This window comes from Cydia amplana, chromosome 1, assembly GCF_948474715.1.
Source record: "Cydia amplana chromosome 1, ilCydAmpl1.1, whole genome shotgun sequence".
Classification (NCBI taxonomy): Eukaryota; Metazoa; Arthropoda; class Insecta; order Lepidoptera; family Tortricidae; genus Cydia; species Cydia amplana.
The window spans coordinates 7,105,464-7,131,147 of record NC_086069.1 but is presented as its reverse complement, the minus strand read 5'-3'; the positions used below and the strand labels follow the sequence as shown (position 1 = coordinate 7,131,147).

General features: G+C 36.1%; 1 protein-coding gene across 2 annotated transcripts in view; it reads left to right on the top strand.

Moving 5' to 3' along the window:
- LOC134663278 (ecdysone 20-monooxygenase) overlaps nt 1-16,940 on the top strand; it is a 63,239-nt gene extending 46,299 nt beyond the window's left edge. For both annotated transcript variants that reach the window (XM_063519694.1, XM_063501426.1), the window contains 5 exons: nt 14,075-14,270; nt 14,693-14,855; nt 15,419-15,652; nt 15,844-16,041; nt 16,550-16,940. In XM_063519694.1, coding sequence (XP_063375764.1) covers nt 14,075-14,270; nt 14,693-14,855; nt 15,419-15,652; nt 15,844-16,041; nt 16,550-16,654 — 896 coding nt within the window. In that variant the 3' untranslated portion in view covers nt 16,655-16,940. The remainder of the gene's footprint in view (nt 1-14,074; nt 14,271-14,692; nt 14,856-15,418; nt 15,653-15,843; nt 16,042-16,549) is intronic.
- Nucleotides 16,941-25,684: the final 8,744 nt, after the last annotated feature.

The window sequence follows — 25,684 nt, the reverse complement described above, 5'->3', positions numbered from 1 at the left end:
GCGAAAGACTGTAGTCTTTGAGAGAATGGCCGACATTGTGGAGCAAGTTCGACGTTCAGTTCGGCAAAATCCGCAACAATCAACGCGTAAAGAGAGCTTGGGCTTTGGACAATAAAAAATTCAACATTGCGACATCTTAAGGTTTAAAAGATTCAGTTTGTTTATGAATTAAAACCAAATGATGCGAATAACCTACTTCATTTTGTCAATCAGATGCTCTAATCACTAATCTAATCTCATTTCCAAAAGGAATAATAACATATTGCCACCACGCAGCCCCGATCTCCGTCCGTGTGATTTTTTTTGTAGGATTACCTGAAATTTGGATTGGAGGATTTTTTTTCGGAAAATCGTCAATATCCCCGAGGCGAATATTTCGAAAAAAAAAAAAAAACAGAATTTGCGACTTTGCCTTCAAGAGTGCCAAGAAACTCAGGGGGGGGGCAATAATACATTATTTTAAGTCATAAAATTTTATAACATGTTGTTTTTAAAAGTATGCAGTATTAAAAATGTTCGATATTAAACTTTCGTGAGACATATTTTAAACTGTTTAGTTTGTTTAGACGACAATGGTTTCACTCACTTGAATTTTAAAAATGTTGTAGGTTTTGTAGTTTATTTTAATTCAATTTTCAAATTGCCAACACCTTTGTGGTCTATCCTGTATTTGTGTTCAGGATATCATACTGAATGCAATTTACCATTTTTCCCAGAATCAGTAAAAAATTAGGCACATCTCATATACTGTTAATCTCGAAAAAAAAACATCCTGGGTTAATAAAAAAATATAAGTACAGCAATAAAAATATACATGCTATAAATGCTGCCTACTTTCATACATCTTCACCTTCCTCGCCTTGTCCCGGCATTTTGCCACAGCTCATTGGGAGCCTGAAGTCAGCTTGGCAAAGCTTTTTACGAAAGCGACTACCGTTACAACCCAGATGGTAAACTAGGCCTTAATGGGATTAGTTCGGTTTACTCACGATGTTTTCCTTCACCGAAAAGCGACTCGAATATCAAACGATATTTCGTACATAAGTTCCGAAAAACTCATTGGTACGAGTACGAAGTACTAGCCGGGGTTTGAACCCGGGACCTCCGGTTTGCAAGTTGCACACTCTTAACGCTAGGCCACAAGCGCTTCAATAAATATTAAAATTGATTTATGGATAAATTATCGCTATTATAAATCGTAACATAAGCCAATTACAAAAGGTTAACGTAGACGGGAGAAAGGGACTAAATAATTGACGTTTTCCCAAAATCCCAAACTCCCGAATTGAAGTTACTTTCAGTATTTTGTGGTGATTTAGGATCAATTTAGATATCTTCATGTCGGTCGTGGCCGCGTTCGTTATCATTATCACACTAGTTCGGTTACAAATACGTTATGACTGTTATGAGATTTTAATTACAGTCTACAAATGCAGACAAACGAGATTTAGTAATGAGTTACCGCTTGAAATTTTAAGATAAGGAATTTGCCAATTACTTAACATTTTTTTAAAACAAAATAACGATGTTTTCTAAACACAATTACACTTAAGTATCTTTATATTTTTTTTCTACTCCAGCACTTAAATGTGTCAATTAAATGACTGACAGTGATATCTAAAGCAATGTCATTTGAATGATTTGTCTATAGGCTCATAAGATGACTGCTAGCAGTCATCTTATGAGTATAATACAACTGCTTTATTTTTTTTAAAGATACAAGTTCCGATCATCTTGATTGAAAGAGGTATGTTTTCATTTACAATAATAACTCTTTTTTTTTTTTAAATAATAACTCAATTTTTTTGAAATAATAACTCTTTTTTTTTTTAAATAATAACTCAATTTTTTTTAAATAAAAAACTCTTTTTTTTTAATAATAACTCTTTTTTTTAAATAATAACTCTTTTTTTTTAATAATAACTCTTTTTTTTAATAATAACTTTTTTTTTTTTTTTTTTTTTTTTTTTTTTTTTTTTTTTTTGCTGCAGCTGTCATAGAAAAAGTAATGTATGCAACAGCTCATAATTGGTTCTTAAAATTCTCGGGTCTTTTTTTACAAAACTCGACTACGTCTCGTTTTGTAACTTCGACCCTTGAATTTTAAGAACCCTTATTATATCACTGTTGCATAAACTACTATTTTCTACTCCCGTACTTTTATTTATCATTTAAAGGGTCGTGCACACACCTTTAAAACCCTACCTTATATACCTGGTTAACCAGATCTTGACAGTAGAAAAAGGCGGCAAATTTGAAAAATGTAGGCGCGAAGGGATATCGTCCCATAGAAAATTTGAATTTCGCGCCTTTTTTTACTGACAAGATTTGGTTGACCAGCTATAGTTGTCAAGACAAGTCTTTAGTCTATTCCCCAAAAAAGAATTTGTGCATACACGCAGTATCTTTTTGGCGATTTTACGATACTTCGTGTAATGGTCACTTTAAAAATATTGAATGAAATACAGTGTTGCCAACTTTATTTTAAATGTCATCTCTGACAAATAAGTGAACCATAGACATGTTTTTTTAAATTTCATTCATTCATTCATTCTTTTCCCGCCCGTAGACTTCATTTTTGCTACTTCTTGAATTAAAAAGATTTCTTAAATTTACAATTTTATTTCAAAGTTATTGGTCGTAGAAAAAGTATTGTATGCAACGTTGTTTAACTGAGTCAAAACATACTCGTGGCGTCTTTATTAACAATTTGAGACGAAGCCGAAAATACTCACGCCACTCGCCTTTTTTGACCTCTCTTAAACAACGGTTGCATAAAATACTATTGCGTAAAAGTGAAGAATGTCTGTTTACAGTTATATAAATATCGGAAAATCTGAACAAAACTGTATACTTGTACTGAATTAATTATTGGTGTGTATGTCTGTGCGTTGTGCCCCTTACGATAAGAGAACCTACGGTTGATTTAACCCTTAAATGCATGATTTCTTCTTTTTGCCCGAAATTAATATATGTATCACATAACTGTTTGCCGTTTCTAGGAAAAATAGTAAAAAAAAATATATCATCGATTTTCACTGCGAAATCAGTGTTTAAAGTTGCATAGGCTAAATCATATTTTTGGAAATATATATAAGCTATTAGTAAGGGGTATAGGAAAAATCTTAACTGCCATCAGAAAGGTACACTATTTGTGATGTTCCTATGATAAAGTTTGTAAATATAAAATAATTACAAACCCCGAAAAATCTGCCCAAAATCACATACTAAAAACCATCAACTTCCAGGTTTTTCCAAGTTTTCCGACATTTCGTCTATAAACAAATGTAATTTTTATACATTAAAATACTGCGTAAATTTATGTAATAATTCGGAAAATTTATTAGTTTTACTATTGAAATAATATACAGGAACAAATAGAATTTGTTTAACCCTTAATCTGTGAGCTGTCTAATGCTTTGTAGACATTTGGCAACACTAGGTATGCATTTAAGGGTTAAGAGGGGGCGTAAAGACACAGGAAATTAGAAAGGAACGAATGATATGGCACGCAAAACTTACGGCGGAAAATTTGTTTTATTTTACCTCAATAACCCTGAACGTATACTTCTGTTTAAAAGTTTACCTGGCAGATATGTAGTCTGCAATATCACTAGCTATTTTAGCGTCTGTTTGGAAAGGGAAGAGTTGTGGAATTTATTGGGATTGGGCCCCATACATTCCACGACTCTTCTCTTTCCGAACCGAACAGACTTTATTCTATACTAAAATTATACCTACTGCTATACTGCTATGCATACCATCGCAAGTTAACAGAACTGAAAATAAATTAAAATTAGACTTGTTTTCGTGTTTTCTTTTCTAGGTAGGTAGTTAAACTAGTTAGGTTTTAATATAAACCTACGATTTTGCGTTAGCCCCCTCTTCTCAATGCATTTATGCACATTTAACTGGGATAATATTTAATCTGAATTATTCACTGAAACTTCCGGGCTTTCAGCATGAATGATGCAATCTTCCGTTCCAATTTTCTTTCGTAGTAAAGTGAAACCCATTTGCTTTATCGGACAATGACGTTGTCAGTCCAGACCTAATGGCCCAGCGTAGAAAAGCCGCTGCATTGTAATGACGAGCATAATATGACGTTTCTCAAGATAAGACCGCAAAGTGGGTCAGATAGCACAGGAATGGCATTAGTTTAACGTGCGCCCGTATAGTTGTATATTGCATTTGCGGTAGACTAGGAGTGCGATGTACTCGTAGCCATAGAAATTTATGTAAGTTTAGTCAATAAGTGTATTGAAGTTGAAGCGCTGCTGGTGGCATAGCGGTAAGAGCGTGCGACTTGCAATCCGGAGGTCGCGGGTTCGAACCCTGGCTCGTAGTCAATGAGTGTTTCGGAACTTATGTACAAAATATCATTTGATATTTACCAGTCGCTTTTCGGTGAAGGAAAACATTGCAAGGAAACCGGACTAATCCCAAAACGGGCCTAGTTTACCCTCTGGGTTGGAAGGTCAGATGGCAGTCGCTTTCGTAAAAACTAGTGCGGCGTGGGCTTAGTTTACTGGGATTTGTTGCCAAGCGGACCCCAGGCTCCCATGAGCCGTGGCAAAATGCCGGGACAACGCGAGGAAGATGATGAGTCAATAAGTGTATTGCAAAGAACATCTTTCAAACTGTGGGTAGGTACTTGTTTCTTTTAGAAAATATATAAAGACGCCTATAGTTGGAATTATTAATCGTACAAATCATTCTATTGGTACATACATACCTAGTTCTAAGTTTGGCAACATTTAAATTCAGATAGGCCGAACAGGGGCGGGACATACGAGAGGCCACGAGTCATCCAGTGCCGAGTGCGTATTAATACACGGGGCTACCATACAAACTCTTCTTGGTAAGCCTCGTATTATTTGCAGCAAGTTATTTCGGAATGCCATAATCCTGCCTGCATAATTACCAATATGTATATGTCGTAGTCAGATTGTATAATCCGCCGTATTACATTACGGCTAGCCGTTTTACAAAACAGGGGCGATTTGAAATGCGGCGGTTCGACGATTAGCCGGATTGTCATTGCGATACGTTCTTCAATAAGGCGGCCTACGTTTAGCCGCATCGTATCTACTATTTAGATTGTAGAGTGACCAGGGCCCCTATTCGACATGTGCAACTGTCAAATTTCGCGTCATTTGAAATTCAACTGTTGAAGTTCATTTGAAGTTCATCAAGTGCTGAAGTTCATTTGGTACAAACAATAATTTAACAAAAAACAACTTTGTTTTATTATTACTTTAAGGTTTATAATGGTTTGGTTTGGTTGTCACCTAACTGTGGATTGCTAATGTCAAATTTTGACAAGTAATGATTCCAAAGGTAGACTTGGTTCTCTATGACCTTCGGCACCATCTTGGAGTTTTTGACGTGCGAAAGGGTAATTTATAGCAAAGAGTAAAACTTTTTTTTTTTCAGTACGTAAGTTTACATGAATTAATGACATCTTGTGAGCGATAGACCAACGAATGCGCTGTAGGCGATGCGGCGGCGAGTAGTGGAACTTACGTGACAATTTCCATCAATCAAAAAGGGACTACATTGCTGATGGTCGATAAAGGCTATTAATAATTGAATTTTAACAGCAAGAATGCCTTATTGACAAGCGATCTTTTTGTTGAACCCACACCTACACGTCAAATAATGCTTGCTCCACACATTCTCCTATAAACGCTCAAAATTGTAAAAAAATGAAACAATTTACTCATCACCTCTCTCAACTCAAGCTGCCTATTTCTAAACCACGTTAATAAACCACAAGTTGTACCTTAACACATTTCGTAAACCACATATTCAGAAAAGTCCGTATTTTATTACTAAGTGGAACATGAATAGCTTGTATTACTTTTTTGGCATAAAAATAATCTAAATTAGTCAAAATATTTTGACTAAATATTGCGCTACTGCTACCTACTATATAGGTACCTACTACCTTAGTAACTTGGTAACTTTGTCAGTCACCAACTATTTTGATGCTACCTACAAAGAGCATCAAAATAGTTGGCGACTGACAGGTCAGGCTCCGGTCTTGGTAAGTAATATAGTCAAATACAGTAGGTCATAAGACCTAACATTACTACCAAGACCTAATAGTACCTATTGTTTAATATGTATCTACTCAGAGATGATTTTTAATTAAAGGAGATTAAATACATATATGTTATTCAACTACAAATAAAAAAATTGATCTATTTCAGTTTACACATTTTTTTTCGTTTAATTTTAATAAAACATTAAAGTTTTTAAGCATTCAACTTTATTTAATTTTCTTCACTTTATTATTTTCTGATATTTAGGTAGGTATGGTGTTTCAGGTTGGTAACAGGAAATAAGAAAACCACACCTCTCCAAAAACTCTGCTGGTGATTCACATCTGTAAGTTTAAATATGAAACATGATAAAAACACTTAAATTAAAAACTTAATGTCTGGGAGACCGAGTTTTGCTCTGGAAAGTTTGTAATTTTATGAATAAAGAAATATGAAATATGAAATATATGAAACATATAATAACCCAAAAATGCGCGTTTTCCCAGAGATAAAACCTAGCTAGATCAATTTTGCGCCCCCGTAAACCTCCATATAGCAAATTTCATCTAAATCCGTTTAGAGCCGTTCCCGAGATCCCCGAAATATATTATACATATAAATAAATAAATAAATATACAAGAATTGCTCGTTTAAAGGTATTAAAAACTTATAAATAAATTATTAGCCCTAAATCCTGGTAGTGAGTGTAGTGACCTACCAAGTGCGGTAGGGTGCCCTTCTGCAGGCTGGCCGCTTGCCCCGCTGGATAAGAATGCTGATCCGCATCATCAAAAGCATACAGATATAAAGCGCTTTGACAGCTCCTCATAGAGGCAACGCGCGCTAGGCCGCACGCCATAAATCTAAGCTAAAGTCTTAAATTCGAGATCATGAACATGAAATATTGTTCGCTATAATATTAAAATCATAGGTATTAGACCTATGATTTTACTATTATAGCGAAAAGTTAGCAGGAGACGGCCGTGCCGTGGTCGTGATAGGTACAGCATGCGTGGACCAGACAAGCAAACCCTGAATTATGTCCCTACCTATTTTACTATACCTTTGTTCACCATTATGTTCACCTATGTATATTTACTCTTCTTTCCAAGATAATCATCTTTTTCAAAATGTAACCCGTATAATCGGGCTGTATAATTGCCTCAATTTTTTTTACACAAAGTTGTATGTAATCTTAATTCGATAATTAATGATGTTTTACATATTTATCATATACTATTTTGCAAATTTTTCTTGGATATTACGTTGTTTATTTCGATTGACGTGTTTATTATTTTCGTTACTATGACAGCGTTTTTTTTTTCTTTTTTGGCATTTACTACAGTAGCCAGTGTCATGTCGATATAAAAACACTTTAAAAATGGAAAGGTTGAGTCCTCAATACAGTGACATTATAACTCAAACAAGAACCATCCAAAGGGGGGTGGGGGAAATTTCGTTATCTGCCTCTCTATCACTCTTGCATATACGAGCGAAATTTAATGGTGGCAGATAACGAAATTGGTTTCGCGGCAGGCCCTCTTTAAACAAACCGCCTTGATTCATCAATGTTATATTTATTAGGAACAAACGTTGACTGCCGACTGTCCTGTCTTCAGCAGCGGAGTTGAAACAGTCGCCGTGGTCGAAATCGGCCGGGAGAGTATATATATATATATATATATATATATTATACTACTCTTTGCTGCCCACTTCTAGCGCTGACGGTACACCGCGAAAATCAGTAAAATGCTGCAAATGGTGTTAAAGGTCTGAAAATCGGTACGATTGATCTTTAGGACATTTGAAACAATTTGACCCGAAGCGCCAACAAATAAAAAAAAACGAGAGGAGTTATGACGTCATGTTTTTTTGTATGAAATAAAAAAAAATGTTTAGAAACCTATCGTGTATGGTATTAAACGAAAGGGCTTTCTGAGCCAATGCTAAAAATATATCACATAGTTACATTTCAGTCATTTTGTTTAAATTATAATAAAAATAGTTTTCAAAACATACCAAGTTTGGGCTTCTCCAGATACAATACCATAATTTTTTTTTTGTAAAATATACCTCAAATTATCCCTAATATCCTCATATCTAACCCTAATAAAGCAATTTTGAAATTATTTACATTTAGGTTTTTTTTTTTAATTTTTCAATTTTACAAAGTGTAATAATAGCCCTGCCGAATTACTCAATACGAGTAATAATGTCATTCGGGTAAAATAAGAGTATTGAAACTTGCTTTTTCTACTCCCGTACTTTTATTTGTCATTTAAAGGGTCGTGCACACACCTTTAAACCCCTAACTTATAGTTATCAACACAAGTCTTTAGTCTATTCCCCAAAAAAATATTTGTGCATACACGCAGTATCTTTTTGGCACTTTTACGATACTTCGTGTAATCACCATTTAAAAAATATTGTATGGAATACATTGTTTCCAACCTAATTTTAATTGTCATTTCTGACAGATGAGTAAACCATAGACATGTTTTGGTTAATGGTACGATTATTTTCATCTTTATAGGGCTGTATCTCCTAAACCGTGCGTCGTAGCACAAAAATAATCAAATTTTCGTTCCCCTTTGAAACCCCTAAGTAATATTTAGAAAACACGAAAAACAAAAAAAAAAAAAGAATTTTTTTTTATAGGGTTTTATCTCCTAAACCGTGCGTCGTAGCGCAAAAATATTAAAATATTCATTCCTCTGTAAGAAACCCTAATTAATATTTAAAAAAAAACACAAAAAAGAGATTAAAAAAACAAAAAAAACTTTATAATGCTGTATCTCCTAAACCGTGCGTCGTAGCGCAAAAATAATCAAATTTTCGTTCCCCTTTAAGAAACCCCTAAGTAAGATTTAAAAAACACAAAAAAAGAAAAAAAAAGAAAAAGAGGAAGAAAAATATTTATAGGGCTGTATCTCCTAAACCGTGCGTCGTAGCGCAAAAATAATGAAATTTTCGTTCCCCTTAAGAAACCCACGCACTGAACAACCTATCACATTAGGACATGAAACAATCATCATCATCCATTTTTATTATTATTTCATTGCATTTCAAAGTAAGTGCTTGGTCGTAGAAAAAGTATTGTATGCAACGTTGTTTAACCGAGTCAAAAAATACTAGTGGCGTCTTTATTAACAATTTTCGGTTGTTGTTTGTTGTTATTGTTACTCACGCCACTCGCCTTTTTTGACCTCTCTTAAACAACAGTTGCATAAAATACTATTACATGTTCCTTTGGTAATATCTAAGCTTTAAGTAAGAAAAAGTTCAGATGAGTGGGGGGTGGAGAACTCGGGAAAGGGGGGACGTTAAAGGTGAGTTTTTTCGGTTAATTCTTTCTTAATTATTACATAGACAATTTTTACTACGACTTATAGATTCCGAGATATAAGCGACTTTCTGAAAAAAACCGTTATATATTAATTTTATGCTTTCTTTTTAAATATTTAATTGAGAGATTCATAGATCACACTATGTAAAATTGAAAAATAAAAAAAAACCTAAATGTATATAATTTCAAAATTGCTTTATTAGGGTTAGATATGAGGATATTAGGTATAAGATTAGAGGTATATTTTACAAAAAAAAATTTACCGTATTGTATCTGGAGAATCCCAAACTTAATTGGTATGTTTTGAAAATTATTTATATTATAATTTAAAAAAAATACTGAAATGTAATGATGTGATATATGTTTGGAATCGGCTCAGAAAGCCCTTTCGTTTAATACCAAACACGATAGGTTTTTAAACAATATTTTTTTATTCCTTACAAAAAAAGATGACGTCATAACTCCTCTCGTTTTTTTTTTTATATGTTGGTGCTTCGGGTCAAATTGTTTCAAATGTTCTAAAGATCAATCGTACCGATTTTCATACCTTTAACATCATTTGCAGCATTTTACTGAATTTCTCGGTGTACCGCCAGCGCTATATAGGTATACTTGGTCAACCAGATCTTGACAGTAGAAAAAGTCGGCAATTTTGAAAAATGTAGGCGCGAAGGGATATCGTCCCATGGAAGATTTGAATTTCGTGCCTTTTTTTACTGACAAGATTTGGTTGACCAGCTATATACATATTATACTACTCTTTGCCTACGCCTTTGCTTTAAACTTTTTTTAACAAGTTTTCACAGACAATTAATAATTTGATATAGACACATCAAGGCGGTTTGTTTACAAAGGGCCCTATCGGGAAGTGCTAAAATCGAAACTCAGCTATTTGCCTCTTTATCGCTCGAATATGCAAGAGTGATAGAGAGGTTAGATAACAATATTTCTAATTTCTGACTGTATTTTTCTTTAAATATTTTCAAATATAATTAAGTGGCGTTGTTTTATCACAAAGTTAAAAAGACTTAAAAGACCACTGTCTGTATCATCACCATCAGATCAACTCGATGGTAACCATAAAAATATTGTATTGTCACCCATATTACATATTATGTACTTATGTAAATTTTCAGCTTCATTGAACACCCGAGAAGTGGGTCAAATCTAGACACGCGGTAGCGTGTCCAGCCAAGTTCAAAGAAAAAGGAACTGGCGACGCAGCAACCGTGTGTAATATTACACGAACCATTTCGAGCTACTTTTGACCCCTTCACAACTTGAAACCTACTTAACCTACACACATGAAATTTGGCACATGTATTCAAGTCCCTTAGCTTGTTCAAAATACACTATTTCATAAACATAGCTCAAACAATTGATAAATTAACGTTTAAAAACCGGCATTTTTGTGACTGACTGACATATAGATCAAAAACCTAACCCACTTCCAGGTGACCTAGAAACTTGAAATTTGGCATCAAGGTAGACTATTAGGTGTACATAGAAGGAAAAATGTGAAAATTGGAAATGATTGATATTTTGATGGAAAAAAAATAATTAATACTTATAGACCAAAAACCTAACCCACTTCTAGATTACTTAGAAACTTGATATTTGGCAAGGTAGACTATTAGGTGCATATAGAAGGAAAAATGTGAAAACTGGAAATTATTGATATTTCGATGGAAAAAAAATAATTAATACTTATAGACCAAAAACCTAACCCACTTCTAGATGACTTAGAAACTTGATATTTTGCATCAAGGTAGAATATTAGGTGAAACTAGCCAAGACAAATCCTTTATAATTTCAGGATTTTCTACACAGCACAGAACTTGGCACCCATATAGATCTCAATTCTTTTGTCGGCGAGTCAACAACGACACGTATTCTCAATATTGAACTTGGCTCTCATTTCACATTTATGTTTTTGTTGGGATTTAATTTGCATGATTTGATTGGAACCACATTGGAACAGACAGACAACCAACGGGACAGATAAAACTAAGTAAAAGCTTGAAAAAATGTGGCTTTTTCAATTTCTATTGCAACTTCAGATGAAAACGGGGTCTCTATTGTTTCCCAAATAGTTTTAAGCCATAATGTATTGTTTGCTCGAATTTTCGTTAGTCATAATTCATTTAGTTCAGAAACGCGTCACTTTTCAGGATTGCCATAAAACAAATCTAACCTAACCTAACCTATCTATAGGATAACCTAACTAAAATCTTGAAATGTTAACGGTTTCAGTTTTATGAGTAATGATAATATGACAAACAATACATTATGACTTAAAACTTTATGGGAAACAACGGGACCCCATGAAAACGTCCTTATTGAAGCATAAGGACCCTTAATTTATGGAAAGCCACATATAACAACCAATTCGAGGCTACTAGGTGGCAAAATACGACTCAATACGAGTAGGTAGGTCAAATACACGAGAGTATTAAAATAAGGATTTATATTTGGCCAAATATTCTTGTGACAAAGTTATTCTTCCTCGCGTTATCTCGATTTTGCCACGGATCATGAGAACCTATTGTTCTCTTGACAATTAATCCCAAGGATTGACGTAGGCACTAGTTTTTCCGAAAGCAACTGCCATCTGACCTTCCAACCCAGAGGGTAAACTAGGCCTTATTGGGATCTGTTAGGCTGTTAAAGTTTAAAGTTACCTACTCGTAAGTCTCGTAACACAACATATAAGTTTCACATAACAAAATTACTTACATATATATATTATGTACCTAAACATATTACTTTTCTAAAAAAAGGACTGAAATCTAGTGCTGCGAAGAAACGGTATTTTTGTTCGGCTTTTTTGGCATATGGATACATGGTAGAAGAAGTAAGTATGGAATCCTCCTCCGTTTTGCGTGGTCCGACGCACCTGGCCGGGTTTTCGCGATTTTCCGTCAATGTCTGTCAATACCTTATTTCTTACGAACACCTAAAATAATAAGTTTAAAATTAATCTCAATGTCTCCAGTTTGCTGTTCATTCAAACTGACAAAATCCAAATTTCTAAGGCCGACCGCTGTCTTATATAAGCCATTAAAATTCATCATGAATAACCCCACGTTGCGTTGTTATAAATTTAATTAAATAAATAATTATTTTATTTAATTTATAACAACTAATTAGGCATAGCGTCCAATTTAGAATATGATACAGGCACTAGTTCTTACGAATTTTACCTTAATTTATTAATCAAAGGACCTGAGGTAAAAGTGAGAAGAGGTTAATAAGCAGATGCACCAGCTAGTCGCCGACGCTCCGCTTCCCCCGGGATTAGCCCTTAAGCCTGCACCTAATAGACTGGCTCATAGGGGGCTATGAGCTTGCTGTTGCGTCAATTTTCATTTTTAGAAAAAAAAACTAGTCTACTAACTACTAACAACACAATAAATGCTTATTTTGCCGCATTCTTCACTATCTCTCCCTATTTCACTGCCATCTAACCCAGAGGACAAAAATATAGCTTATTGTGGCTACTGGCTACTCCGTCTTCCTCATGACTCATGATATTTTACTTCACCATAAAGTAATTGGTGTAATATCAAATGATATTTTTCACACAAGTTACAAGAAGTTCATTGCTAAGAACCACGACGATTGGTTTAAAATTTAAACTTTATATATAATTTGTTACCTAGTAATTATAATAAATCTGTTTTCTTTTTGACATTTAGTGGTATATGTATTGCTGTATGTTTATTGTCAAGTTTTTTTTAATTCTGGACAATTGTCATATATTCGTTTTCATGATAGATCTACACCAACGCAACTGCATGTCATGTTCTTGCGGTTTATTTTTATAACGCCAAGATCAAAATTTTACTGTTAACTCCATCTTGCGTCGAGTAGAGGAATCAAAAAACTATAGAAAATAGAAATGCAGTTTACTCTATGCCATAGAATCCCCTTTTAAATGTCATAAATCCAAACATGGCGGCCATACCAATAGACAATCAAGTCTAGCGATGAAATGATTTGTTTACATGAGATTCACTGACAGATAATGATCTTTACCTATTCGACAACCCACGATAGTTCAGATTCAAATGAACTTCAACATGCGACGTCAAAATTGGCATGTCGAATAAGGCCCCAGTTCTTTCGGTCGTTTCGGAGTTTGACAATGTTTGCAATTTAATTTATTTTTACCATGGTCCCACCGCACTACATGTGTTTCTTTTCCAAAACATTTCCTTCACAACTTAAATAGACGGAGCCCCGCAAGCGGTAGGTAGGTTAGGTTCGTTAGGTAGCTTCAGATGCCCGAAGGGCAAACCGGTCAGAAATAGGAGCCCCGCGAAGTTGCGAAGGAAATATTTTTTGAAAAGAAACAGTCCGACGAACTCCAGATTTGATGGACACCCCAGTGTTTTTCATAGTTTGTTGTTGTTATGTCAGGCAGCGCCACGAGTGTTAAAAATGGGAACTAAAAACCGTCAATGCGGCGGCTAATGACTCGCTGTATTACATTACGGCTAGCCGTGTTGAAGAACGTATGGCGCCGAATACATTCCGGCGGATTTTCATTCAGCCGCATTCAATCCGGCTAATCGTCGAACCGCCGCATTTCAAAACGCCCCTGTTTTGTAAAACGGCTAGCCGTAATGTAATATGGCGGATTATACGATCCGACTGCGACATATATAATATTTTCCAGCCGTTTGCGGTCTCATGCTTGGTGCCCGGCTCGGTTTCTTGGAGCGCTGGATGTGTGGCCGCGCGTCCGCGTTGGCTGCCGCGGTGAAAGCTCACTTCCGCGCTCAGCGGGACTCGTACTACGGGGCGCCGTTATGGAAGTTCGCACCAACCAGTCTCTACAGGACATTCGTTAGGAGCGAGGAAACCATACACACGTGAGTCACTGTTGTATTTGAAATGACAAATGTTTAAATAATAGAATATACGGAATACGCTTTATTGCACACCTCAAATAGAAGTTCTAGAAAAAACAACTGATAGAGGCAGACAACACGGTCTTATCGCTCTAAAGCGATCTCTTTCAAACGAATTAATATATGTTGACCTTTAACCTTCGTATATAATATAGATAAAAAGCATATAAAAAGTCGTCGATTGATTAGGACAGAATGTCTCTGTTACTCGGGGATACCAAGAAACGAAATGGGGGACGAAAATTAAAGTGCGCACGTCCATACTTTAAACCATCAAAAAGTATGGAAACTATGGCGTATTAGCTTAACGGAGGCCATGATGACGTGGATACCATTGACTAGTTATCATTAGATTTAATAAACAGTGAACTTTGATCCGGCAGGATAGTGTCAGACCTGATGGAGGAGGCGAAGCAGCGCACGCGCGCCTCCGCGCAGGACAACGGCATGCAGGAGATCTTCCTCAAGATACTGTCCAACCCCGCGCTTGACATGCGCGACAAGAAGGCCGCCGTCATAGATTTCATCACCGCCGGGATTGAGACCGTAAGTCATTCCGGTATAAAGTGAACTCTGATCTGGCCGGATATTGTTAGAGCTGATGGAAGAAGCAAAGCAGCACAGGCGCGTCTTCGCCATTAACAACGGCAACGGCATGCAGATCTTTCAATTCAATAAAAACTGTCCTTATGTCCTTCCCGGGTCTCAAAGTATCTCCGTACCAAATTTCATCTATATAGGTTTAGCGGTTTCTACGCGTGAAGGAACATAACGAACAGACAGAATTACTTTCATATGTATAATAAAATATTAGTAGGGATTTATGTAACCCAGACAAACTATTAAGTAACATAATCAAGTTTGGTACAAGGAGTCACTTCTATGAATTTCAAGTTTGTTTTCATTTTAGTGTTCGTCGTACGATTTCCCTTTACAGTTACACGTAACTAACTCTCAATGTCTTGCTTCTTATACCTACAATTATATATGTATTTATTCCATCTTGTTTTCATACAAGCAATATTATAAATCTTTGCAATTTCATATTGCCATGCGCCGGGCGCCGTCATGCGATTTGGTATTTCATATTTTTATCTAATTATTTACAGTTGGCAAACAGTCTAGTCTTCCTGTTGTACCTGCTAAGTAGCCGTCCGGACTGGCAGCAAAAGATCCGGTCGGAGCTGCCAGCTTGCGGAGACCTCCACGTGGAGCAGTTGTCGGCGGCGCCCTCCGTGAGAGCGGCCGTCAACGAGAGCTTCAGGCTGCTGCCAACCGCGCCTTTCCTGGCCAGGCTTCTTGACGCGCCTATGACCATAGATGGACATACGTTACCTGCTGGGGTGAGGTTTTACATATATACAGAGTTATTAACAGATAAGTCTTTTTGGTGACGAGATGAGTAGAAGTAATCTGTTGGTTGTTGTCCGGACTGGCTCTCGCACCAGCCTCGTTTCACTGCGGGGAGTTATCAATGCTGCTCGCCGGAAATACTTTACTCATAATGATAAGGAATACCTACTATATTTTCCAGACATTCGTGCTAGCACACACTGGCGCGGCCTGCCGTCGAGAAGAGAACTTCTGGCGAGCAACCGAGTACCTCCCCGAGCGGTGGTTAACCGTGCGCGAGCCGCACGCCGCCGCGCTCGTGGCGCCGTTCGGCCGTGGCCGCCGAATGTGCCCCGGGAAGAGATTCGTCGAACTCGAGATCAACTTGCTTCTAGCGAAGGTAAATACATACTTGTTCAGGCAAAGTAGGTACCTTCTCCATACATTTAGGTGTACTCTTCTGTCGAGTAGGTAGGTACATCCTTGAGCGGTGGCTGAATATTCATACGTAAAAAACTCAAGCTGGCGCGATTGTTGCGCTTTTCGGCTGTGGCTATGGGATATGCTCTGTGAAGAGTTTCGCTTGAGCTGAGATAAGGTAAAAATTGAAGTTTACGTAATTAGCGTTCAAAGACTTTCACAAAGTCAAGCAAGATCAAAACTGCTAAAACTAAAATTGGTTACCTACTGAGTGAATTCGTCTTCATTCCCATAAGTAGGTGAATATTTCTGGACTTTGTCGTTGTAATTGGTGTAGATGCGTTTTCTTCACGCAGCTGGAATATAATTTAAGTTCAGTATACCAGCAGATCAATAGAATGAAAGTATGCATTCTACTTCCTGTATCTACAGTAGGTTCATTGCGGGGCTTGAACTTGAACTGAACTATGATATCTCTTGGTTGGCAGATTCTTCAGCGATGGCGAGTGGAGTTCGACGGAGAACTGGACGTGCAGTTTGACTTCCTACTGGCCCCAAAGGCACAGGTGTCCCTGCGCCTTGTGGAGTGGTAGGCCAGCGTTTACCTGACAATCTACCTACTTAATGCATCTCTGCAGTACATTGACGATCTTCTTGAAAAAGAGAATCTGTGATTTACTTTACATATTACTTACTAGGTGTGTACCTACCCATTGTAGTAAGTAGATGCCTATTGTATTGTATGTATTTGTGTGCCACTTTGTTTTGCTTTATACAGTTTCTGTCGCTTGGAGGGCAATATACTGTTTATAATAATCCTTTGTACCCGGCGACCTAGTTATTTAAACCTTTAGTATCTCAGTGTCCGATAGCAATCTAAGGATAAATATGTTGCGGGCTGCCAATATAAAAATGTATTGTATAAATGTTTATATCGTCGATTTTATTGTTTGATCCCGTATATGAATTAATTAAGTACTTCCTCGTGTAATGTACATGAAATAATGTTTAAAATGGGATTACAAACATCAGACTTATTTAGGTATATACGTATAGGTTGGTCTTTGCCAATATAACGCATTATTCTCGTGTGAGTAAAGTGAACTAACTTTAATGTATGATTGAAGCTCGTTGCCATGACAGTTCAATATGAGATTAGAAACTTGATTTTTTAAGATTTGATTTAATCTGTTAATTGTTTATGGCAGGCTGACAGAAATGTTTATTTATAATTAACTTAACCATACACATTCCTGCTTGTGATTCCTATACAATTTTGTTTTATCATGAATGTATTAAATCTTACTATTCTTATTAATTATACGGTTTAGTATTAGTGGAAATACGAACAAAGGTCTGCTTTATAATAAGCGCCGATGTCGTGTTAGCAAGTTTATGCGTTTTGGCAAATATAGGTACTTACAATACAAGCAGCTTGTATTGCATGAAAGAGATAAAAGGCATTAACTCAGTACCTTTATTCTGACAATAGTCAGGTTAGGTTCACTGGAGATATTGGAGAAACATATACTCAATAAAAAATTGTTATTAAATTTTAATCAGTAAAATCGTTGTGGTTTCTGATGTCACTCCATGTGTCGATAGCGATAGGAAACGAACGTACCTAGGTATAAGGCACTGAGTATGCTAATTATGTCATGCGTCGTTAACGTACACTATTCGAGTGTTGTATGAGGGGTGCGAAACTCCTCCTTTCGGGCATTCTGATAATAAATTCCGCTACTTGTCGAATACGATAATAATAGTCGTTTTGGTAACGTATGGAGTGAGCACTCTATGCTTAGTTTCAGTTTCAGTTTCATTTATTTTGTTAAACATACTTATTTCTCTATGGTAATTTCGTTGGTAATTCTTCATTATCTAGGTATTTCTTGTCATATGTACCCTAGCTGCAAAATCGCATGGCCAAATGAAATGAATTCCATTCATAATGTTGATAATGTGTCCGTGCAATTTTGCAGCTCGCTGTAACTACGTAACAGACGTTTATAATTCATCATTAGGCTGCATACTGAACTAAACCTGTTTTATGTGGCGATATTATATAGCGAAATATAGCAAATGATGGCTGTGTCAATATCAAAAAGGCGTATTTTATGAACGTTGTGAACCGCAATACCTCTTGTTAAATAAGACTGCGCACTTCAAAGCACATGCATTTTTAGCATTTATGTACTTTTAGTTTGTACCGTGGATAATTTTAAGATTAAAATCTTGCGATTCGAGTGAATAGGTGAAGCTGGTTATTTAATATGTAGCTATTTCTTTTACAAGGGGACAACATTGTTGTTTAACCGCTCGAAAGCAAGCAAGCGAAAGATTCCAAAATTGAACCACGAGCGTAACCAGTGGTTCGAAAAGTGGAATCTTGAGCGTTGCGAGACTTTCGAGGGTTTCAAAGCACGAGGGTTAAACAAATTTTGCCACGGAGTGAAACACAAAAATGTTCACCACACCAACGCGAGTAAGTAACTGAACAACATCAAACAAAAACCAACCAAATCAAATCCAAATGAACATTATTAAATATTAACCATTGAAATTAATAATTTAAAAGTCAATTCTACCAGCCAACATAAGGAAACAAATCAAAATTTGCATCAAATTACTTTGCCACACATCTGGATAAAATCCAATTTTCTCGTCAGGTTTCGAACAATCAAGAGAGCATTTACGAACTAGTGGTGAAAATGAATTTTAAGAGGCCGGTATCGATTTTAGGCGCAAAAATGTAAAATTGATAGATTTAGTCGATGAAATTGTACACCTTCTGTTACGTAATAGAAATAACAAGTACTGGTATCTATTAGCACGTCTTCTTATCTTGCATTTGTACAGATCATTTTTTTTTTAAACTGACTCACTAAATTAGTAATGATTTTTTTTCTGATGGACGTTTAGGTAAACGCGCGTAAAGCACTGATTTAGTCGATCTTATTTGTAAATTCCGTAAAGTTTGGACTGCTAAAAATGGTAATTATGTATTACACATATCCTATACTCCAACTTGCATAGACTACATTTTTGTTATATGATATTGAACAAGAGTAAATGAAAGTTAGACGAAATCAATTTTCACCAGAAATTACTTCATAACAAGTGAACATTTTTCGTGAAAATCGACTTAATTTCAACGTAATTTTGATACTTAAACAATCTACAACATTTCCTGAAACTGTTCTTATACATAATTTTTTATAATTTATAACTATAATTTTTTGATGAATTTTTAAAAACTGCCCCTGCTCGTCATATATGGCTGGTGACGCACGCTCCGGACCTTATTATTAAAAGGCAAGATGAGAAGACGTGTCAATAGAAACCAATACTTGTTATTTAGATATTAAGTAACAAAAGGAGTACAATTTCAACGACTAAATCTATCAATTTTACATTTTGGCTCTAAAATCGTTAACGGAGCCTTAAAGGTATGTGACATACTGATAGCATGGTAGGCAGAATTGTAGCAACTTGGCAATTCTACTTTACAAGTTTTACCTTTATTAATACCTTTTCGATCGTTTGATTAGTACTAGTCTCCTAACAGGTAGCAACATGGCATAGATATGTATATGTAAAGCTACACAAAACATATTAACCTACCCATATGCTGCGCCTATTCACTCTCTTTATGTCTGTGAGTGATTATTATTAATGTTAAATACAGGGTGACTTAAGGTCCAATGAATAGAATGTTATAAGTAAGTTGACATAAGATATTTGAATTAGACAACGATATTAAAACACAGTTGCTCAAACATATGTGGCGCTAGAATCTATTGGTAAAGCTATAATTTTTATAATCTGTGTGATCTAAGAACGGTACGCACTGTAACTTATCAGTCAACGGTGTCACGGTATGTGAAATATCCATATATTTATATATATATCACAAACCGCGGCTGGACTCGGGGGACGCTGTACAAACAGCAACACTCCTAACTGTACATCGGTGGACCTTATTACAAAAGGCATAAGGTGTACAATTAACAGTGTGGGCGATGGTACGATAGATCGCCGGCTAAGGGCCGGTTGTACCAACAACACTTGACGGACTGATCAACGTCACTTAGAAGTGAACCATGAAACTTCCCATTCCCATACTGTACAATTTAGACACACTTTAACGTTGACAGACGGTTTGGTGCAACTGACCCTAAGTAGGTGCAACGAATCAAATGTATCGAAAATCGCATGCGATTTGTTGCAAATGAGTGAAGTTCTTAAAAGAAATTAGTACCTACCACTAGTAAAGAAATAAATCCGCAACATGACGAAAGTTAAAATTAACTTGTCAGGCTATACAAATCAAAGTTAATAAAAGATTGGTTCAAGCTAATTTTAGACTTGAAAATGTAATATAGATTTACAGGCTGAAATTGTAACTCAGATGTTAAAATTATGTGTAAATAAGTCTATGCTGCCGGGATAGCACATGATTGGCGCGACAGTATCTCGCGGCGAGATAGACTATCCGTCTTTTACTAACTATGTTTATAAAAGAGGGACGGATACTAACTATGTTTATAAAAGAGGGACGGATATTCTATCTCGCCGCGATATTCTATTCGCTCTCTTAGGTGTCGCGTCAATCATGTGCTAGGCCTACAGGTATATTAACCAAGTTGTCTATTAAAATTTCGCTACTTTTATATGAATTACGTAGTCATAAAGCTATTTTAATAATGTAACAAAATGTGCCTAATAAAGGATTATATTAATCTAATGTTTTTATTTTACTTTAAACCTAACAACCCACCCCACTTAGAGTAACAAATGGCCGAGTTTTGTGAGTACTATAGATACATGGACTTATCAGCAAAGAGAATTTGAAATAGAGGCGAGTTGTCAAAGTAAATTATGTAGCCACAGTAAATTTACTGCCATCTTTCGACAGAAGATTAAAACTGCTGGAACGCCATGGATCCTTATTCTTTCACTGATATGTGTCAATTTGTTAAATGTGAATAATTAATAATAAAAATAATCTTTTTCTTGTCAGTCCCGCACACACTCTAATAAGCGGTTTACATTCTCATAGCCAATTTAGACTCTCGCGCGAGCCACGAGACGAGCCGCGCCACGAGACGCGAGTCCACCGCTTACACTCGCGTTCGGCTTGTCATTCGGTTATAAACCTTATGCCGTGCCGTTAGTGTTTAAATTATATTAGCTCGACGAGCTTGCGAGCCACGAGACGAGCCGCGAGCCCACCGCTTACACTCGCGTCTCGTGGCGCGGCTCGCGGCTCGTCTCGTGGCTCGCGCGAGAGTCTAAAAGCCGGTCGAGAGTTTAAAGCCACGAGCCGAGCCGGGAGCCGCGCCACGAGACGCGAGTGTAAGCGGTGGGCTCGTGTCTCGTCTCGCGCTCGCCTGGCTCGCGTGGAGGGGCGGTTTTTTGGGCACGAGCCAAAGAGGCTCGCGCGGGACGCGCGCTTGCGTTCACACTCGCGTTCGGCTTGTCATTCGGTTATAATTTTTTTTTTATTTATTAGAGATAAATCACAATTACATAATATTTAGATCCAAAAGCATCGTTAAACCAGAATGGTTTGTCTCGATACTCCATTCCGCAGTACTTAAATAATTAAATATACAATAGGCACTTAAAAACACATCTAATTCGTAAACAGCATAATGAATATAACGATTGCAAAAAATTACAAACTGAGCGCATCTGTTATCACACCGGCCGGCCGAGTAAGACAAGAACCGGTCGGCGCATACTCTGTTCAGGCTGCTCCATTTATGCTAAATGTTATGCCGTGCTGTTAGTGTTTAAAATATATTAGCTCGACGAGCTTATGAGCCACGGGACGAGCCACGAGGCGAGAGTGTAATCATTAGCTCGACGGGCTTACGCGCTCGAGGCGAGCCACGAGACGCGCCGCGAGCCGAGCCGCGAGTCTAAACGGCTATAATAAATAAACCCAAAATAAAATAACTTAATATAATATCTTTTTTAAAAAAAGGGAACCGCCTTCAAAAAACCAACCCACTGAAAAGCACAAAATAATTTCTATATGGCACTCCTCTACGTGTCCAGTCCCTATCCCGTCAAAAGCAAATTTCTGCGAAAAAGTAATTAATATCTAATAATAAGAAAATTAATAATCATCCGGGTAATTACTTAGTTTTTGAAGTCGGTGCCAAACCAACATTTTTGAGAACCGATATTTTAGACAACGAAGAACGAACGCTTCACTTACTTGCATTATAAAGACATAGTTGGTTTACTCATTAATTTAGTTCTTGTAGGTACTACAGCGTACTCGTATTTTTTTTCTGGTTTCTTATTGGTAGTAAAGAATGTTTTTGTTGGTTTGGCACCGCCTTCAAAAACTAAGTAATTACCCGGATGATTATTAATTTTCTTATTATTAGATATTAATTACTTTTTGGCAGAAATTTGCTTTTGACGGGATAGGGACTGGACACGTAGAGGAGTGCCATATAGAAATTATTCTGTGCTTTTCAGTGGGTTGGTTTTTTGAAGGCGGTTCCCTTTTTTTAAAAAAGATATTATATTAAGTTATTTTATTTTGGGTTTATTTTTGTTTATTTTTAATTTTTTAATTCTTTTTTATTTATTTTATTTTATTTTTTACTTTTTAGTGATAGGTAGGTACTTCATTTATTTTAGGTTTTGGGCTAAAATACTAGTTATTTAGGCTCTCCATTTAGTTTTGGGCTAGTAACTACTAGGGCTCGCGGTCGTGTCCGGGTTTCGTGTACACGTGTTCGGTACCCGTTTCCGTACTACACGTACACGGTTTTCTGACCCGTTCTACACGTGTAGACGGGTACACGTGTAATTAAGATCCGTGTATCCGTGTACCCGTGTACCCGTGTACACGGCGAAACGGATCTTAAATACACGCGGGTCTAACCCGTTCTTGACGTGTAGCGGAGATTAAAGTTATGTATAGCTTTAAATAAAACACAGATTCAGAGTCAGGAGCCCCGATTGTTTACCAGTTTTATCGGATTTTCAAATTCGGACTTGCAAGTTATATTTGACCCACTTCCGATGAAGCTGAAAATTTCCATACGTGTGTAAGTCGGGTGACAATGCAATATTAATGGAGCTGAACTGATGATGGAGACAGGAGGAGGCCATATGAACTCTGTGATATAACAACCGAATTGTGTTTGGGGTTTTTAGAATATACTCGTGGAAAGAAAAGTACAGTCAGCGATAAAATCTCGTACCAAAAATGAAAGTTTTTCCAAAAACTTATTTATTCTTTATTTGAATACTCCAGGACCCGCTTATTTTAATCGCTTAATATCGCTTTCAAATAATTGCTAAAAACGACACCGTTATTGGTAGAGTAAACAGAAATGAAAATATTTATTTTTGTGTACTAGTTAAAATATCAAATTGTATTATAAAAAGAAACATAAATGCTATTATTATTCGACACAGGCTGTGAAATGCTTTACAACGGTTCTCATTTTTAACACGCTTTTATTAGATCGACCTGTATGTAACTAAATTGTAATGGAATCTTGCAAGTTAAATTTGATCCACTTCCCGGTTTCCGATTGAGCTGAAATTTTGCATACACATGTAAGTCGGGTGACAATGCAATATTATGGTACCATCGAGCTGATCTGATGATGGAGACAGGAGGTGGCCATAGGAACTCGACCTGTATGTAACTAAATTGTAATGGTATCTTGCAAGTTAAATTTGATCCACTTCCCGGTTTCCGATTGAGCTGAAATTTTGCATACATATGTAAGTCGGGTGACAATGCAATATTATGGTACCATCGAGTTGATCTGATGATGAAGACAGGTGGCCATAGGAACTCTGTGATGAAACAACGCAACCTAATTGTGTTAGGGTTTTTTAGAATTGTCTCGATGAGTATTAGTTGTCTGTCGTAAGAAAAGTACAGTCAGGGATAAAAGCGTGTAACAAAAATGAAATTTTTGCTAAAAACTTATTTTAAATTAAACAGTAATTTTCAAAGATATAAAAAATTGTTTTTCTACAAATTGTCACAAATGGTAAAATGCTTGTTTCCATATAGAAAAGACCCATTAATCACAAAATTATTTGTAATATGTAGTGACTGTTTATGGTGCATAATATTTTCTGAATTGATTACTTTAAACTTAAAGTATCTACAAGTAAAATGTGAAGATTTCATTAGTTGATTTATTGATTGATTGATAAAAACTTCATTATATATCATATACCACATAATAATAAGAACGGTAGTTTTAAATCCCATCCTCATTCCCATTCTGACCCTTATTGTTTCAATACCTTAATTACAAATATACTACAGAACTGTTTATTTATGTTGCTCTAATAAATTATAACTGTTATAAATGTAAAAAATCGCATTCATTTTAACGCAGTTTTTGGTTTCACCATACGAAGTAGGAAGAAATGTACTTACTCAGGGGACGTCATTTTGGGTGATTTTTGATGTATTGATAACAAATGTCTTCCTATGGCTCCTGTTGAACCACCATGGCACGAAAACTCGTTATTTGCCCGGTCATTGCACAAAGAGCAATTGTCACCGGATCTGGCAAAGTTCCACACCCAACTTCTTCTCATTTTTTTAACAAAAATTAACAGTAAACAACAAAACAAAAACTATTAATAAAACAACAAAACGGTACGATTAACGTAGATAGACTTTAGTATCCAACTGACCAATAGGCGAACTGGAGTCTAACTAAAGTTCTATGAGATACTTTTTAAATCTTAGGCATAGATATTATTCATTGTTTGCTGTCTCTGTCACTAGTAAAATGCTTTTAAGAGCCGCGCGGCAACAAAACAATAGAATAATCCTACCTGAAAGATTAGTTGTTGTATTTTTTTGCAGATGTGTCTAGCTTATCACAAAGAGATAAGACCAAAAGCACCAACGCATGTTGTAAAAACAACACGTTCTATTGAATGAAACTTCTGCACTTTGTTTATTATCTATGTCATGTATTTTGTTTTTCACACGATATGGCAATTTAAAATACTTAATCTCATTTTGTTAGTACCCCGTTCGTGGTAGTTTCAGTTATGCTTACTATCTACTTTTGTCTTAGTTAGATAATCATTTAGGTCGTTAAATATTAAATTATAAATATAGATTTCATTGCTATACGTATAAAATGCATGTACCTACCTAGACTTAACAAATATGGAGTGCCCTAACAGGGTGTCACCCTACCATCCTCAAATTATAACAGCTGATGTATAATGAGCATGACTATAGATGACAATACAACAAAGAATAGGTTTACTTTCATTATCAAAAAATTACATCAATGAGGAAAATTATTATATTATATATTATAAATGAACTCAACGGTACCTAAGTTATTGTTAATTTTAATTTAATTAGAGTAAAACAAAACATATGAATTATTGAAACAAAGTCTACTTTATTATTGACATTACCAATCAATAACACGTTAAACTGCAAAGTAATCGAACTTTCATAATCTCTCTTATATTCCACCGTATCTCTTCATAGCACGAATCTCTGCTACACGAAAATGAACGGTTGAACCCGCGGGTAAATAAGATCCGTTCTTTCGTGTACCCGTGTACCCGTGTATACGGGTACACGGGTA